Consider the following 18016-nt stretch of genomic DNA (forward strand, 5'->3'; position numbering starts at 1 on the left):
GCCTCTCCCCAAGATACCCGCCATGTTTCAAAAATATTGAACAAGGGGGTCCAATTCTACGGGCCCCCAAACAGGTTGCCCCCATCCCCTCCATTGTTCACTATGGTGGGGAAAAAAGTTACTTTTTCCCACCATAGAGAACAATGGAGGGGATAGGGGACACCTGTTTGGGGGCCCATAGAATTTGACCCCCTGGTCCAATGTTCTTCACACTTGGTTGGTATCTTGGGGAGAGGCTCCATCAGCTACCCTGTGGGTTTGGAGTCTCTCCCTCAAACTCCCTCCCCTCCAGCCCCCAGAATATACCCTATGTTTTCACCATTGACTTCAATGACCCATAGGATATAATGGGGCCGAAATTGACATTCCGCTGGCCCCTTTTTCAAGCCGGGGTTCTAGCGCGGAGCCTGAAAAAGGAGGGGGCGGCGGCTCTGCAGGCCGTTTTTCAGGCCCGGAGCCAGAATAACCTCTCGGGTGAGAGGTGGAATTTGCCCCTATGAGTCCAAGGCCACCACCCCGGGGCTCAGAGAGGCAAGGGAACGTTTCACCCCGCCCCCCACGGGCATCGCAGCTGCCGCTGAGAACAACCGCAGTGGCCATAACTTTTTAAGGAACCCCGAAGGAGAGCTGGGGGAGCCAGAATGACATCTGGCATGAGAGGTGGAATTTGCCTCTACGAGTCCAAGGCCACCATCCCGGGGCTCAGGGAGGTGGGGAACGTTTCGCCCCCCCCCACCGTGTCCCAACTGATGGCTGGTGGGAGCAGGGGGTGGGGCTTATGTGCCCTCCCCCTGGGCTCCTGACTGGCGGAGCGGTGCTCTGGTGCGCTCCGGCAGGAACCGAGGCCTGAGTAGAACATATAAAGATGCAAACACATAAAAAAACACAAACAGGGAGGAGGGCTAATAAGAGTTAGTGAGTGAATGCCAAACCAAACAAACATATCTTCACACACTGGCAGCGGAGGGGGTTCCAAAGTTTTGGTGCCCTGACCGAGAAGGCCCTTAACAGCAACTTAATACTACAATAAACACATTACGCTTGAAGATGCCACAAAATTCTATGTCAATATCTTATGTGGTTCCTGATCAAAAGGTGCTGCTCCCCTCCCCCCCAGGCAAGGCGCATAACAGAGGCTTCGAATGAGAATTATCTGGTGGTTGTTTGGCTTCTGCATTTCCTAGTCCTGAAGCTTCGTGGTGGTTGCTTTCTAGATTGCAGCTCAGTGGCAAAGCGTCTGTTGATCCAGAATAGCGTCTGGAAACTTTGACATTCTTAATACAAAGAAGAAGAAGAAGAAGAGGAGGAGGAGGAGGAGATTGGATTTATACCCCGCCCTTCACTGGGAGTCTCAGAGCGTCTTACAGACTCCTTTCCCTTCCCCTCCCCTCAACAGACACCCTGTGAAGTAGGTGGTGCTGAGAGAGCTCTGAGAGAACTGCCCTTGAGAGAATAGCTCTGACAGAACTATGGCTTGCCCAAGGTCATCGAACAGCTGCAAGTGGAGGAGTGGGGAATCAAACCTGGTTCTCCCAGATTAGAGTCCGCACACTTAACCACTACACCAAACTAGTTCTGTGTCTATGTGCATGTGTGCATGGGTGTGTAAGAAATACTCTGCAATCCTGGTGAACTGGTTAAGTTTTATGTTTAGTCTGTAGAGAATTCTGGGGGAAAGTTAGTATAGCTGTGTGGCACAGACAGTAAAACATTATCTGGGTATAGCAGAGCCAAGCTTTCTTAAAATTAAACTCAATTCTGTTAGTGATGTTATTTCTTTACGATACCTGTCTGATACAAGAAGAAAATGCAATAGAGGGCTATTGGAGAAGCCCTGAGTGTTAAATCAAAGCTATTATCTTGGGATAAACTATATTTCCATCCTCTCATTTATGGCTATGGGAATACACTATGCCGAATCCTTGTTTCCCAGAGCTGCTTGAGAAAATGTACATACCTCAGAAATATGAGTAATCTGCATAGCTTTTTAAAAATAACTTCTTTTCAAAAGCCGTAGCCACCAGTGTTCCCTCTAAGCTGAGTTAGTGTGAGCTAACTCACAGTTTTTTAGCCTCCGGCTCACACATTTTTGTCCTAGCTCAAGAAGGATGGCTCCAGTGCATACTAATTTATGCAGTAACCAAATTGCTCGCTCACAACCTTAATGCCAGTAGCTCACAAAGTAGAATTTTTGCTCACAAGACTCTACAGCTTAGAGGGAACATTGGTAGCCACTAGACCTCGAATGGTGACAGATAATGAATGACTACTTTTAATTTATGGCCTAAAAAAAGCTGTAGCCCAACTAGTAGGAATTTAATGAAACAATATGCTTTGTTCTCTCAAGAAAATTGTCAGAATTGCAAAGTAGCTTCATACTTGTGTTCAGCCTTCTTAGGCAGGCAAATAAGTACTCAAGATAGCATCCTACTGGTATGAGCAGGTCATGTTGAAGGGAGAGGAAGATCGAGAAAAGATCTTCCATGAATCCCTTGTCCAAGGACTTGTTCACATGTATATATCACTATGCGGATAAAGGATTGCGGAATCTGTGGAGTACCTCCATTCAAAAGTATGGTTCACAAGATGATAAGAAGCTTTGGTGTGTGATCTTTGATGGCCCATTCACGCCTTATAAGCCCTTGTGTTTGAATGCTACAGTCATCACGTGAAGACTGTATATGTGAACCCAGAGGTTACATCCGTATTGCTGTTAAACAGCAATTTTGCTGGTCTTTTCCTTTCCCTCTCCATTTTGGTGCCAAGACCAGCCCTTTGCTGAAGTGAACACACTACATTCAATTCTGTTGGATATGGTAATATCTTTATCAATGCTGAGTTTTTCTTGATAGGTAATTGCATCCTGCATAAAGAAATTTACTAATATCAAAGTAAAGTAGTCATGCTCGTGTTTTTTTTGAAGAGAACAGTGCACAGTTGGGACTAGCAGTTTGCACCCTTTCCTTCCTGTGTCTTCCCTATTCTTTGTCAATCAATATTGTTACAAAATGGACACCCTTAGTTGGACCTAAAGGCAGCCCTGTAGCTATGGAATTTGGGGGGAGGGGGCCTCGGGGGGCCGGCCAGCTAATTCAATGAAAGTACAGTGCAGGTGACATGATTGACATGATTGAGGTTTATAAGATTATGCATGGGAAAGAGCAGGTAGAGAAAGAGGTACTTTTCTCCCTTTCTCACAATACAAGAACTCGTGGACAGTCCATGAAATTGCTGAGCGGTCGGGTTAGAATGGATAAGAGGAAGTACTTCTTCACCCAAAGAGTGATTAACACTTGGAATTCACTGCCACAGGAAGTGGTGGCGGCTACAAGCATGGACGGCTTGTTCTTATGTTCTTAGGTGGTAAATTGGAGCACTTTGAGGGCAGCCCAGGAGAGGGGCCCCAGAAGAAACACTAGGGGGCTGGGCCCCATGGGCCCCATGTTAGCTACGGGCCAGCCTAAAGATCATAGTGGACCGCAGTGGAAAGCTTCTAAAATATATAAAACTTTGAACTATCAAAACCTTAACTGTGTCCTAAAGGTTATATGTAACTAGTTTAGATGCTTGAATAATGAGTCGGCCCAGTAGCTGCTCATTTACAGCAAAGTAGACTGTGTCATATAGACTGAGTACGTGACATTCAGTTGAGCTGAGCTGCGGTGGCTCAAGTGGTTAAGACGCTGAACTGCAGACTGTGGAAGGTCAGTAGTTCAGCAGTTCAAGACCTGAGTGCCGCATGACGGAGTGAGCTCCCGTCTCTAGTTCCAGCTCCTGCCAACCTAGCAGTTCTAAAGCAAGAAATCGCAAGTAGATGAATAGGTACCACTTCGGTGGGAAAGTAACAGCGTTCTGTGCACCTTGGTGTTTAGTCATGCCAGCCACATGACCACAGAAATGTCTTTGGACAACACTGGCTCTTCGGCATTGAAACGGAGATGAGCACCGCAACCCTAAAGTTGGATTTGACTGGCTTTCGAGCAAGGAAACCTTAATTTTTACAGGGGCTGGTCTTGGGCACCTGTGCCATTAAAATCTTCTGTGATGACTGCCCAGTCAGTGGCTTCCTTATCAGCAACTCAGACTGTGGAGTCTGATTCCCTCTTTACTTCTGGAAATGACCCCTGCAAAGTCATACTAACATTGATTAATATGACTGTATGCCAACTGGAAGGTTCATATCTGGAAGTAATGGGAGACTCAGATCCACGAAGCGTGCCCTACTGTTTTCTGCCTGATATTTAATCTATGACTAGCACATTTCTAGAGCTGTCCATCTAGCAACAGTTCTATTAATCAGCTTTGCCGTCCCGAAGTCTTCATATTGCCTCGGATATTTTCTATTAAACAGAGATAAAGAAGTGACATCGATTTTGTTGCCCGTTGCCCTCTGGGCTCTTCAATCTATATCGCATGAGAGAGGATAGTTCACTCTTATCTTTTATTCATCCCCCCTGCTTGCAAAACCTGTGGCTGAACTCTGGTATCTCAAGCAGCAACTATGTAAATGTTTATTGACGCAAGGAGGGGGGAACATTTCAGACCCATTGATACAGGAAATCCTTAGTTCTGACTCCTTGAGAGGAAATCCTTAGTTCTGACTCCTCGAGGCAGAGAGAACAGGAAAAGTTGCCTTTTTGGTTCCTCTTTTATTGCAGATCCTCATCTGTGTTAAACGGTGGAAGCCTTTCATCTCCTAACCAAAGAGACTTCTCGTCTTTTGACCTGTCTACCAGTCAACGACGAGAGTCAAAGAAAATGGGCCTTCTGGATGTTCTGAGGTTTGGCTTTGTAGACGTGAGTGGTACAGCAGCCACAGTGACCTTCCTCCTGATCCTCTTGATTCTACTGTATTGGTAAGTGAATTCATCAGAAAGCGGGAGATGTTCAGAAACCTGGGTACACTGTTCAGGCAGTGCGAGTTGAGTTACTCATGGGTTACCACATTAAAGTTTCAGTCCTGCGGGCGGTTGCATTTCCATTGATTTCAGTAGGACTTTACATCTGCGTAACTCTGGGCAGCAAGGCACCCTGAATTTTATGTAATCCAAAAGTTACATGTGAGTTACATACACTGAATTTTGTACCTTCTTCTCTGAAGATGGATGCAGTTTTGGGGCAGGGGGAAGGATTATGAACAGTAAAAGTATGGCTGCAAGAAAGGATCTGTGTGATTAATTGATTGTTTGTTAAAAGTACGGTAATCTTATTTTAATTGGAGCCATCCACCGTGAAAGGGTGAATAGTACAGTTCTCAACTATCGTTGTGCATCTGTTGAATCGAGCAAGGTGCCTGAGATTACTTCCACAACAATGCGTGGTCTGTGTTACTTACTTGAGAGAAACTGTTAGCTCAATTAAATATCTTGACATACTGTAATATTTTTATCAGTTAGAATGTAGAAAGCAAGACAGATGATCATCTAAAAATTGGTTTGTAGCTCCAAATAAAGAGCTGCATATTGGAAACATGTACTGTGACTAAACAGAAAATCATGTTTTTGGTATCAGCTTAAACTGGATAATTAAAATACCCTTTTATTAAATAATTTCTCCCCCCCACACACACACAAAGAATCTTTATAGGACTTTGCTGGGTTGGATCCAACAGGCTTTTCTCCTGGTGGCAGAGGAAACAGAAGACCCATTTGGCCACCAAAACAGCTGGGCAGGAGATCAAGGCACCTGCATGCACAAAAGCTATGTGGGGCGGGGGCCACAGAAAGGAGGGGAATTAGGTGAGATGGAGTTAAAAATCTGGCTGGATCCAGCCCGTTATATTTGCATTGAACATGCTGTTGCAGAGTAATATCATAATGAGAATACGAAAGTTGATCAGGCATACGTACAGATCTATTATCTGGGTCTTCAAGATCAAATCAAAAGGCAGTATATTTTCCCAGGAATGCACATTCCAATTTATCCATGCTCTGAGATTGTCCTTGGAGGCTCTGCTGTGGGACCCCACAACAGCAGAAATAAGTTTGATAGGAATCGTATAAGGATCTTTTGGTGGCTGTCCTTAACATTTGGAACACACTCCCCCGGGACTTATGTTTAGCCCTTCACTGCTTGCCTTTCAATTTCAGCTAAAGACTTTTTTGTTTTATTTCGGAAGGGCTTTCGAAATCAAGTTCTTCCCTGCTTTTAATATCTGTCTTAAATCATTTTTACTGTCTTAACATGTTTTTTTTACTTTATCGTTATGCTTATAGTTGTATTTTATTAATTTGCTGGCTGCCTTGAAAACTCTTCTTAAACAGGAAAGGCAGCATATAAATGACCTAAGCAAACACACAAACAAATGCAGAGGGAGTTTAGGAAACTCCGTGATGAAACAGAGGCTAAAGTCATGCAATCTTGTTACAGATGCTGCAGTGGTTGGGGGGTGATCACGAAACCTGTTCGGGCACCGTGCCAGGACTGCTGTGTCACCACTGACGTGTTCCACAGAACATGTTTCCTCTCTTATCTTCATATACCTGTTGTCATGGGCTGGTTGAAAGTGTCGACAGAGCCACAAGGACAAACTCAGTGTACCCATGTGGGTGTTTCAACAGGATGAGAGTCAGTGAAAGGAGCGCTGTAAAGAAAGAGACTAAGGTGCAATGCAGACTCCACTGTAATTGGGGTGGAGGAGTAGATTTATTATTAATTACATTTTCCCAGGGCTTTTTTTGTAGAAAAAGCCCAGCAGGAACTCATTAGCATAATAGGCCACACCCAACAGCAGAAACTCATTAGCATATCAGGCCCCACCTGACAGCACAGCTCATTAGCATATTAGGCCGCACCCCCATGTTACCAGAAGTGTGGTCATCCAGCCACACCCACCTTTTGCTTCTTATTCTGTTTACCTTGTTTGTTGTCAAGACCCAGGGCTTTTTTTTTTGGTAGCAGGAACTCCTTTGCATCTTAGGCGACACACCCCTAATGTAGCCAATTCTAATGAGTTTCTGCTGTTGGGTGTGGCCTATTATGCTAATGAGTTCCTGCTGGGCTTTTTCTACAAAAAAAGCCCTGGGAAAATGTAATTAATAATAAATCTACTCCTCCACCCCAATTACAGTGGAGTCTGCATTGCACCTTAGTCTCTTTCTTCTTTACAATAGGCTAAGCTGAAGGAGTCTCAGGACCCCTTACTGAGCCTTGTGGCTGAACAGGACTTCAGGTCAACATCTTTCCACATGAACCCCTGAAACTGATTAGAGCGAGCCAGACCATTGGCCTGTCAAAGCCACTGTTGTCTTCTCTGACTGGCAGTGGCTCTCCAGGGTCTCAGGAAGAGGTCTTTCCTATCACTTATTACCTGATCCTTTCAAGAGCTCAGGGCAGAGTACATAGTTTTCCCCCTCCTCCATTTTATCATTACAGCAACCCTGTGAGGTAGGTTGGACTGAGAGAGCATCTAGCCCCAGGTCACTCAGCAAGCTTAATGGCTGAGTGGGGGGTTGAACCTTGGTCTCCCTAGTTCTCAGACTGGACTGGGCACCCAATCCTAGCCCAGTACATTAACCATCAAACTCACACTGACTCTGGTTCCCCCCCACAATGACAAAAGAGAGCTAGAGGAGGAGTAGGAGTTGGTTTTAAACCCTGCTTTTCACTACCCGAAGGAATCTCGGAAAGGCTGACAATCACCTTCCCTTCCTCCCCCCACAACAGACACCCTGTGAGGTAGGTGGGGCTCAGACAGTTTTGAGAGAACTGTGACTGACCCAAGGTCTCCCAGCTGGCTTCATGTGGAAGAGTGGGGAATCAAACTCGGTTCTCCAGACTAGATGCCATTCGTACCCACTACACCACACTAGAAGCTTATGGTCTATGTATCGGTCTTGTTCTGAGGCACTTTACCACTTGTGACCATCCTACAGGAACATTTCCAGAGTCTTTACAATGTCTCGAGAGATTCTGGAACGCAACTTTCAGCTAATGTTCAGCAGCTGCAAATGAATTAGCACACAAAATGAAAATTGTTCTGTCCAGCATCTTGTCTGCTGGGATACAGCCCAAATGTACAGTCTTTCCGCAAACATATGTGCAGATCATTGTGGGTTACCGCAGAAATACGATACCCCACAAATAGGGATAGCATGTCAGTATGGAGGGGAAGAGGTGCTCAGCAAGGTCTTAAAAGTCTGCTCTTAGATAAGATTAGATTTTTAAAAGCAATGTATTTTCAGAACATTTATTGGGGTTACTTATAACAACTATATAATATAATTTCAGTCCAGCGAGCCAGTGTGGTGTAGTGGTTAAGAGCAGCAGACTCTAATAGAAGAAGAAGAAGAGATTGGAATTATACCCCCCCTTCACTTGGAGTCTCAGAGCGGCTTGCAATCTCCTTCCCCTTCCCCTCCCCACAACAGACACCCTGTGAGGTGGGTGGGGCTGGGAGAGCTCTGACACAAACTGCTCTTTTTCAAGGACAGCTGTGCCAGAGCTTGTGACTGACCCAAGGTCACATCAGCAGGTGCAAGTGGAGGAGTGGGGAATCAAACCCGGTTCTCCCAGATTAGAGTCCGCGCACTTAACCACTACACCAAACTGAAAAACCAGGTTGGATTCCCCACTCCTCCTCCACATGCAGCCTGCTGGGTGATCTTGGGTCAGTCACAGCTCTCTCAGACCTACCTACATCACAAGGTGCCTGTTGTGGGGAGAGGAAGAGAAGGTGATTGTAAGCTGCTTTGAGACAATTTAGGGTAGAGGAAAGCAGGGTATAAAAACCTACTTCTTCCTTATAAGGGCGGTAGCCATGTTAATCCAGGTTAACAGCCACCTCCTTTGTCCCTTTGTTTTGCATACCTAATCAATAGGCTCATTTAATTATTTGTTTCTAACTGTCACTCATTGTGTAGAATCAGCAACTTGCCTGAAATGCAGATATTCATGAAGCGTATTCCCACTTTGGCTGAAACGTGCTGCGGGCCGCTGCCTTAAATGGCAATTGTAAATGGCCTCTCGGTCCAAGCAACACCTTGAGATGTTTGCGTGGCTGAGCCATCCCTGCCGTACCTTTTGTGTGATTCTGTCAGGGCGGAGGCGACCGGGTGAAAGGGTATCTCCCTTTCCCAAGGACGGCCCTTGTCTACAAGGCTGATCTATGCAGTGTGTCGTTGTGGAGTTGCCCAAGATCTGCATTCCTTCATGCAGTCTGCATGCTATTTATGGCTGGCAGTTCAGCTAGCTCTGCTAAATTTGGATCCTGAACCTATTCTCAGGACACCTGAAAAACATTTCCTCTGTAGTAATTACAGAGTAGGACAACTTGATTGACCCTGAGCAATCCCCCCCCTTTTTTTTGGGCGGCAGGGTCAGGGTGAGAATGTAGAGCAGCCAGATAGCAAGCCTGTATGGAAAATAAGCAGGGTCAGCCTTGGCTAGTATTTGGATGGGAGACCTCCAAGACATACCAGGCAGGCAATGGCCGACCACCTCTGAATGTCTCTTGCCTTGGAAACCCTGTTGAGGTCGCCATAAGCCAGCTGTGACTGGATGGCACTTCCCACCACCGCTTACCAAAGACCGCACACTTTTAGTTCTCATCGATTTGGCCCAGAGCCGATTTGTAGTTACCAGAAGAGGTAGCTTAATTAGGTCTGATTTGGTGACCTGCCTTCCACTAGAAGCCGGGGAGGACTGTTGCATCCAAACGAAAGTGTGAAGCTTTAATGAGGTTTTCATAAGAAAGTGTGAGGTCTGTGAAACTTTAATATCGTTGGATGGCAGATGCTGCGGTTCATCACACAAAGTATTATTAGTATAAATAATAGTATTTATCTTTTGCTGCATATTGAGCCGAGTCTGGCATGCCTGGCTTGAGGGTGTGTGCGTTCCTTTTGTGGCTTTCCTCTTTGCTGTCTGTGAATGTGTTGATAACATAAATGCGGGAACTTACCATCCTTTTAAAGTTTAATGTACCAGAAGCTTGGCATTATGAAGATGCTGTCACAGCTTTCAGGCATCTTTGTTCAAAGTGGATCTTCAGTGACTTGTCTAAACAAACCTGAGTGAGAAATGTGGAAATAGAGGGGTCGATGTCTATCTGTCTGTCTGGGTGTATCTTGTATGTGTGCGCATATGGGACATGTTTCAAACGGAATTGTTTTGGGATTTCTTCAGTCGGTATTTAGAATGCTTGATTAGAGGGGGGGGGTTTACTGGTGAGAATTTTGTACTTAGCTTCTGAGATCTGATGAGATCTGCTTGCCTGGGCTATGCAGGTCAGGGGAGTCCTTGGCTATATTTGTTACCTCGCAGTCCAGCTCTCACAGGGCCAGTTCCAGGTTTTGAGGGGCCCCTGGCTGAGAGTTTCCAGGGGCTTCCTTCCCACTTCTATCCACCCCTGGGTTCCAACACACGCCCTCCTTTCCTCCCATCCACCGACATGCCTCCTACCTGCCTGTGTGTCAGACCCCTGGAGAAATCAGTTCCCAACCACAGTCATTCAAAGAATAGAAAGTTTATTGAGACATTGATAGGATCCAGACTCTTAACGTTTTCTGTGTTAGAACTGGGGGAAAGCGCGTGAAGCAAGCAACTATACCTCAATCAAGCAGGAACCTAATGGCCCGTGGCCAATCACACCTAAGCTAGAGGCCTGCTGAAATAACGGCCCATGGTTCCCAGGGGTAAGATGATGCCAGGCTGGACTGGGGCTCAAGCTTACGTGTCTGGGCTGACTAAGATAACTACCAGCAACAGTGAAGCAGCCAAAAGTGAAAGTGTTTATTTACTTATTTATTTTTGTTGATTTCTATCCCGCCCATTCTGGCCTAGGCTGGCTCAGTAGACATTGTTCTCACTTCCCTACATTCCTATGGCAACCAAACCCGAGAGAGCGGGCGCAGATGACACTGTGTGTCTTTCCCTGCCTGCTTGTGCCTCTCCCACTGCCAGCACTGCCTGAAGCCCTTTCCCCACTGGCACTGGGCAGTGCGTATAGCTGGGGGCATGGTGAAAGGCTGGCAAATAAGTGAGTGAGGGAAGAGTGGACACCAGCGGGCTCTTCCAGAAGCACTGAGCCCTGGCTGCGCTGTCCCTCCTCAATGTATGCTGAAGCAGGCCCTAAGCTCCAGCACTGGAGAAGTCCTGTCCGGACCATTTGCCTATCCACCAGTGGCAGCCTGTGCTCTGGGCTTCTTCCCCCTTCTACCTATATACTCTGGGACAGTTTCCAGAAGGTGCCTGGACTGGCGTGGAGTGAGCGTTATGAATAAATGTAGCTTTATCCAGGCTGCAGAGAAGTAAATATCACAGAGGGCTTTGTGGACTGGCTACACAGGGACAGTCCTGTCTTGGGTGGAGTTAACAGTGTCCTTGAAAGATGAGGTTTACAGCTTGGGGCTGCTGCTGGATCTAGCTTTGCATCAGAATCTCCAGGTGCTGTAGGGTTGCCAACTCTGGGTTCAGAAATACCTGGAGATTTGAGAATGGGGGTTAGGGAGGGGAGGAACTTTGGTAGGGTGTAATGCTTTGCAGACTACCTTCCAAAGTCATTTTCTCCAGGAGAAGTGGAATAAATCAGGTTCAGGGTTTTGGTATTGGACTTTAAGGCCTTGAGCAGTCAGGGACCCACGTATCTTCAGGACTGTCGCCGCTGGTATGTCTCCCAAAGAGCATTGCGTTCTACAGAGAACAACCTACTGGTGATCCCTGACCTAAAAGAAGTCCGGCTGTCCTTGACCAGAGCCAGGGCCTTTTCAGGTACTTTCCGTGATTCGGCGGGGGACACACGCTCTCCAGCCGGAACATTCCTCCCTGTAACACACCATGCCGTCGCCAGGAAGTGATGACGGGCAACGCTCTGGCAATGGGGCTGAAAGCTCGATGGTACCATTGAGTTTCCAGCCCCATTGCCGGAGCGTTGCCCGGTGTCACTTCCTGGCGACGGCATGGTGCGGCGCGTCTCTTGTCCACGTGGAATGGTCCTGGGAAGACGTATGTGTCCCCTGCCAAATCACGCTAAGCAGGGCTTTTTTTGTAGAAAAAGCCCAGCAGGAACTCATTAGCATAATAGGCCATACCCAACAGCAGGAACTCATTAGAATATTAGGCCACACCCTGACAGCACAGCTCATTTGTATATTAGGCCACACCGCCATGTTACCAGAAGCGTGGTCATCCAGCCACACCTACCTTTTGCTTCTTATTCTCTTTATCTTGTTTGTTGTCAAAACCCAGGGCTTTTTGCATGTTAGGCCACACACCCCTAATTGTAGCGAATCCTAATGAGTTTCTGCTGTTGGGTGTGGCCTATTATGCTAATGAGTTCCTGCTGGGCGTGGCCAACTTGGGGGCCAGCCGGAACTCCGTTCCTGTGCGTTCCTGCCCAAAAATAGCCCTGACGGTAAGTACTTGGTAAGCCTGCTCCCACCTGGTGGAACTCTCTGCCGAATAATAGCTGTGCCCTGCGGGACCTAGTGCAGTTCCACAGGGCTAGCAAGGCGAAGATGGTCCACCAACCTTCTGGTTGAGGACAGCGACGGGTACCATCCTACTGGCACTCCCTCCCCCTCTGTCACCTTTCTCTTTTCTTCCTGCCTCCTTTCCACCTTTTGTGGGGCAGTGACATAACTGGAAGCTGAAATGTTAACACCATCTGATAAAGTTTTATTTATCTATATTTAACTTGTTTTTCTATCCATGAATGTTTCTTATGGTTATGTTGTTCACTGCCCTGAGTCATGAATATTCAGGGGTAGGGCGGTCTATCAATTTAAATTATAAACAAACAAACAAACAAATAAATAAACATTTTAAATAAATAATAAAAAATAAGCAGTTTACATAGTCTGGAGATGGGATGTAATTCTGGAATACCTCCAGACCCCACCTGGAGGTTGGTAACTCTAAGGTGCTGGCTGTGACGCAGCATTTTGTTTGTATCAGGCTTGTCTGATGTGTCTGCTGCAAGACGAGAGTTGCCAACCTCCAGGTGGCACCTGGAGATCTCCTGTTATTACAATTGATCTACAGACTACAGAGATTAGTTCTCCTGGAGAAAATGGCTGCTTTGGTGGGTGGCATTATACCCTAATGAGGTCCCTCCCCTCCCCAAACCCCACCCTCCCCAGGCTCCACCCAGGTATTTCCCAACCCAATGTAAAACAGGCCTGGCTGTAGTATTGATGCCCTAGTGACTTTTACATTAGATCACTGTAATGCACCCTGTGTTAGGGTTGCCAAGTCCAATTTTCTTACTGGCGGGGGGGCCGTTCTTCGATGTGTGGAAGTGACGCGCAAAGTCAATCACGTTGAAGGCGTGGCCCTGATCGTCGGAGGGAAAACCATAGAGTTTTCCCTCCGATGATCGGGGCCACGCCCCCAACGTGATTGACGTGGTTGCGTCGTTCCCCCCGGGGCCCAATTCCATGGCGGCGGAAATCGGGCCTCCGAAGCGGGGGTTTACCCGCCCCCTGCCCCCACTTGGCAGCCCTACCCTGTGTACTGTTTCCTTTGATGCACTTATTTATTTATATCTACCCAACTGGGACTCAAAGCAGCTTAGAACATTGTTCTTCCCTCCTCCATTTTCTCACAACCACACCCTGTGAGCTGGGCCAGTTTGTGACAGGCCCATGGTCACCCAGGAAGCTTCCATGTAGAAGTGGGCATTCACAGGTGTCTTCTTCATGAATTTGTGTTGCCCGCTTCATAGATAGGTTGAAAATGGCAAAATGCTGCAGCCAGGATAAGATCAGGTGTAAACAGATAAAATCATATAATGCTTAACAACTCCATGGCCTCTTGTTTTTTGGACTCACTTCAAGGTACTGACATAACCCTACATACCACAGACAGTCATGGACTCCCAAAACTTAAGATCATCTCCTTTGGTACCACTCTACCTACTTGTTTGAAATGGGTTTTGGTAATGGATATTGTACTTAGTGGCAACTGGCAGGAAGGCTGGGGGTGGCGGCATGGGAAGTGCATGTGACATCAGTGATATTGCCAACGTTGGAACATCACTTGTGGTAAAACCTAGAAGTGACAGAGAGTAGCTCTAGGAATCACTGGAAACTGTGGTAAAACCTGGAAGTGATATAGCGACACTGGTGATGTCATCGTTTTTTATTTTATTTTTCTCTCACTGCTGTGTGGAGTACTGGTTATTCAGGTATTTGGTGCCTCTGACTGTGGTGGCAGCCATTCATGGACTTCAGGAATTGGTCTAACCTTCTTTTATTGCCATCTACACTTATGGCTGTCATTATGTCCACTGTCTGTGAGTGACGGCAAAGGATGAGATGGTTAGACAGTGTCATAGATGCAATGAAATTGAGCAAACTTCAGAGGATGACGGAAGACAGGAGGGCCTGGTGGGAGCTGGCCCATGGTGTCATGAAGAGTTGGACTCGACTGTGCGACTGAACAACAACAAAAGAAGTGTTTCCTTTTGTCTGTCCTATTGCCCATCAAGTTAATTGAGTGTCCTCAAGTATGGGAGAGAAAGAAAAAGTATATCCTCACCTTCCCCCTGCATAATTTTATAAACATCTATCATGTCCCCACATAGCCAATTTTCTTCCATAGGGTTGCCAGCCTCCAGGTGGGGCCTGGGGATCTCCCGCTTTTACAACTGATCTCCAGCTGACAGCAATCAGCTTCCCTGGAGAAAATGGCTGCTTTGAAGGGTGGACTCTATGGCATTGTACCCTGCTGAGGCCCCTCCCCTCCCCAAACCCTGCCCTCTCCTGGATCCACCCCCAAAGTCGCCCAGTCCTGGCAACCCTATTCTTCCAGAACGAAAGGTCCCAGACTCTTCAGCCTTTCCTCGTGGGCACCTGCTGACCTGCTCTTGACCCGTACCGTGTCTGCAATATTTCTGTTGTTTTCAGTTTCTAACAGCTTTTCAGTGATATTTTAATTGTTTTAATTTATGTACTAGCAGTAAAGCCGGTTGTGAAAGCAATACAACGAGATCTAGAAAGAGGCTCTGGGGCAGTGCTCTGGCTTTGGGCAAACAGTGTCAATTTGCTGTGGTGACCTCAGCAGGGTATAATGACAGAGTCCACTGTTTTCTCCAGAGGAACTGATCTCTGCTACCTGAAGAGCAGTTGTAATTGTGAGTGATCTGTAGCCCTCACCTGGAGATTGGCAGCAATTGTTACCCAGGACAAAGTGGCTTGTTTGGAGGGTGTAGTCTATGGCATTCTACCTGTCTGAGGTCCCACCCCTCCACAAACCCCACCCTCTCCAGGCTCCACCCCTCAAATCCCCAGGAATTTGTCAGCATGTAGTTGGCAACCCCATCTCCTTCCCAGCTAACCATCAACCTACCATTATCTGCCCCTTTGACTTCAGCTGACTTCTGCCCTCCCTTCTGCAGAACAGTTGTAATACTGAGTGCTCTCCAGCCCTCACCTGGAGATTGGCAACAATGGTTCCCTATGTGAGACTGACTGGTTTGGAGGGTGGAGTCTATGGCAGTGTACCTGTCTGAGGTCCCACCCCTCCTCAAACCTCACCCTCTTCAGGCTCCATCCCTCAAATCTCCAGGAATTTCCCATCTGGAGTTGGCAACCCTATCAGGACTGGCCCCAATGTGTTTTCTCCCAAAGGCCAAAGTAGGTGACAGGACCAAGCTTAGTTGCCTACCAACAGGCACTGAGGGGAATGTAGGGTTGCCAGCTCTAAGGAGGGAAATACCTGGAGGTTTGGGGGGTGGATTCTGTAGAGGGCCGGGCGACGGAGGCATCGGCCTTCTGTCGCCCGCCTTGCCCCCCCAATCTCGGCCCGGGCGACTGCGTCCCCCGCCAGCGGCCGCCCGACTCCAGACCCCCCCGCGGCCACTCCAGCCAGGCGACGGAGGCATCGGCAAAAAAGCACCAAAGCTTTAAGATCTCTCCAGCTGTCACCTGGAGACTGGCAACCGCTTGTCTGGAGTGTGGGCAGTATGGCATTGTATCTGTCTGAGGTCCCCCTCTTCCTCCTCCTCCTCAGACCCCACCCTCAACAGGTTTCATCCCTAAAATATCCTGGAAGTTTCCAACCTGGAGTTGGCAACCCTATGTCCTTTCCTGGCAACCATCAGCCAACCTTAATCTGCCTGTCTGTCTTAAGTTTTACACACACACCCCACAGCCTCTGCCTAGGGAAAGGGCAGCTGACATCATTCTCCTCTCCCCTATGAGGTATGTTATGCAACTGAAAATTCCAAGCCTTGCTGGGGGGGGGTGAGTTTGAGGTGTGGAATGGAGTGAAGTCCAATCAGCTTCCACATGCAAATGACCTTGGAACGCTGGGCGGGACTGCACAAAGCAGCCAGTCAACCCAGCCAGTGTCTTCTGAGTGGCAGTTCTTCCGGTCTAACACTAAAGGGGCCAAATTTAGAACGTTGCGAAATAAAACGTTGCTATTCAATTATTATAAGGGAGAGATTGACTTCATTTATAGCCTGTGTTTCTCACTAAGACCTAAGGGGGGTTACAAAGCATGACAATTCAATCAGACAACAAAGGTACCTAATTTTTGTTTGTTTGTTTAGTGGTCTGCCTTTCTCACAGGGACTCAAGGCTGATTACACATCCTGAGTCAGTACAGTCAGCAAAATGGGACATTCAGTAAACAATGCACTGGGATCGTAGGTGTCTGGAACCAGTCAGAAACCTAAAAGAATAGAACTGAAACATAGCATAAGTAATCAGATGACACATTAAGTGGTGCAAAGATTACATAATAGGATCTTACTTACAGTAATCTGTACCCAGCAATATAGACCACAATCCCCAATCAGTTATCCAATAAAACAACTGCAGGATTAAAAAAGGTAAAGGTAAAGGTTCCCTTGTTCGAAAGCCAGTCGAATCCGACTCTAGGGTTGCGGTGCTCATCTCCGTTTCAAAGCCGAAGAGCCAGCGCTGTCCGAAGACGTTTCCGTAGTCATGTGGCCAGCATGACTAAACACCAAGGCGCACAGAACACTGTTACCTTCCCACTGAAGTGGTACCTATTTATCTACTTGCAATTTCTTGCTTTTGAACTGCTAGGTTGGCAGGAGCTGGAACTAGAGACGGGAGCTCACTCCGTCATGCGGCACACTCAGGTCTTGAACTGCTGAACTACCGACCTTCCACAGCCTGCAGTTCAGCATCTTAACCACTTGAGCCACCGCAGCTCCAACTGCAGGACTGCAGAATTGAAAATAATGCAAGCAGAAAACTGTCTAAGGCAGCAAAACTGTAGATGCAGGCAAAAAAAACCCTGTCTAGGACAACCTAACGGTCTAAGACCTGACAGGTCATAATGCAAGAAGGTTTACAAAGGTAGAAGATGAAGAACAAAGTTTGAGTCAAGGGGCACCTTTGAGACAAACAAATTTTTATTCGAAGTTTAAGCTTTTGTGTGCAAAAAAACAACAACACACACACTTCTTCAGACAAAACTGGAATAAAATCTCAGAAGAACTACCGACCTTCCACAGCCTGCAGTTCAGCATCTTAACCACTTGAGCCACCGCAGCTCCAACTGCAGGACTGCAGAACTGAAAATAATGCAAGCAGAAAACTGTCTAAGGCAGCAAAACTGTAGATGCAGGCAAAAAAAACCCTGTCTAGGACAACCTAACGGTCTAAGACCTGACAGGTCATAATGCAAGAAGGTTTACAAAGGTAGAAGATGAAGAACAAAGTTTGAGTCAAGGGGCACCTTTGAGACAAACAAATTTTTATTCGAAGTTTAAGCTTTTGTGTGCAAAAAAACAACAACACACACTTCTTCAGACAAAACTGGAATAAAATCTCAGAAGCTAGTTACAGGGGGGAAAGTAGATGTTTTACTGCAACAAGAATCGGTGATACATCCAATAAACGTTGCAAAAACATTGCAATAGACTACAATACCATCCTTTGAGGATGCTTTCACACATTTTGGTTAATGCACGTTTTTGGTGAGTATTGTGTGTGTATGCCTGGAAATCATGGTGAAGAAGAAGAAGAAGAAGAAGAAGAAGAAGAAGAAGAAGAAGAAGAAGAAGAAGAAGAAGAAGAAGAAGAAGAAGAAGAAGAAG

The 18016-nt window shown here is 46.8% G+C and overlaps 1 protein-coding gene across 1 annotated transcript in view; it reads left to right on the top strand.

The window, feature by feature from the left end:
• The window catches only part of LOC107119575 (thromboxane-A synthase-like), a 310368-nt gene that overhangs the window by 30697 nt on the left and 261655 nt on the right, over positions 1–18016 (top strand). Inside the window, exon 2 of the mRNA XM_015422085.1 lies at positions 4659–4856. Within this exon, the coding sequence (XP_015277571.1) occupies positions 4759–4856 (98 nt within the window). The 5' untranslated portion in view covers positions 4659–4758. The remainder of the gene's footprint in view (positions 1–4658; positions 4857–18016) is intronic.

The sequence above is a fragment of the Gekko japonicus genome, unplaced genomic scaffold, assembly GCF_001447785.1.
Source record: "Gekko japonicus isolate JY-2015 unplaced genomic scaffold, Gekko_japonicus_V1.1 scaffold280, whole genome shotgun sequence".
Lineage (NCBI taxonomy): Eukaryota > Metazoa > Chordata > Lepidosauria > Squamata > Gekkonidae > Gekko > Gekko japonicus.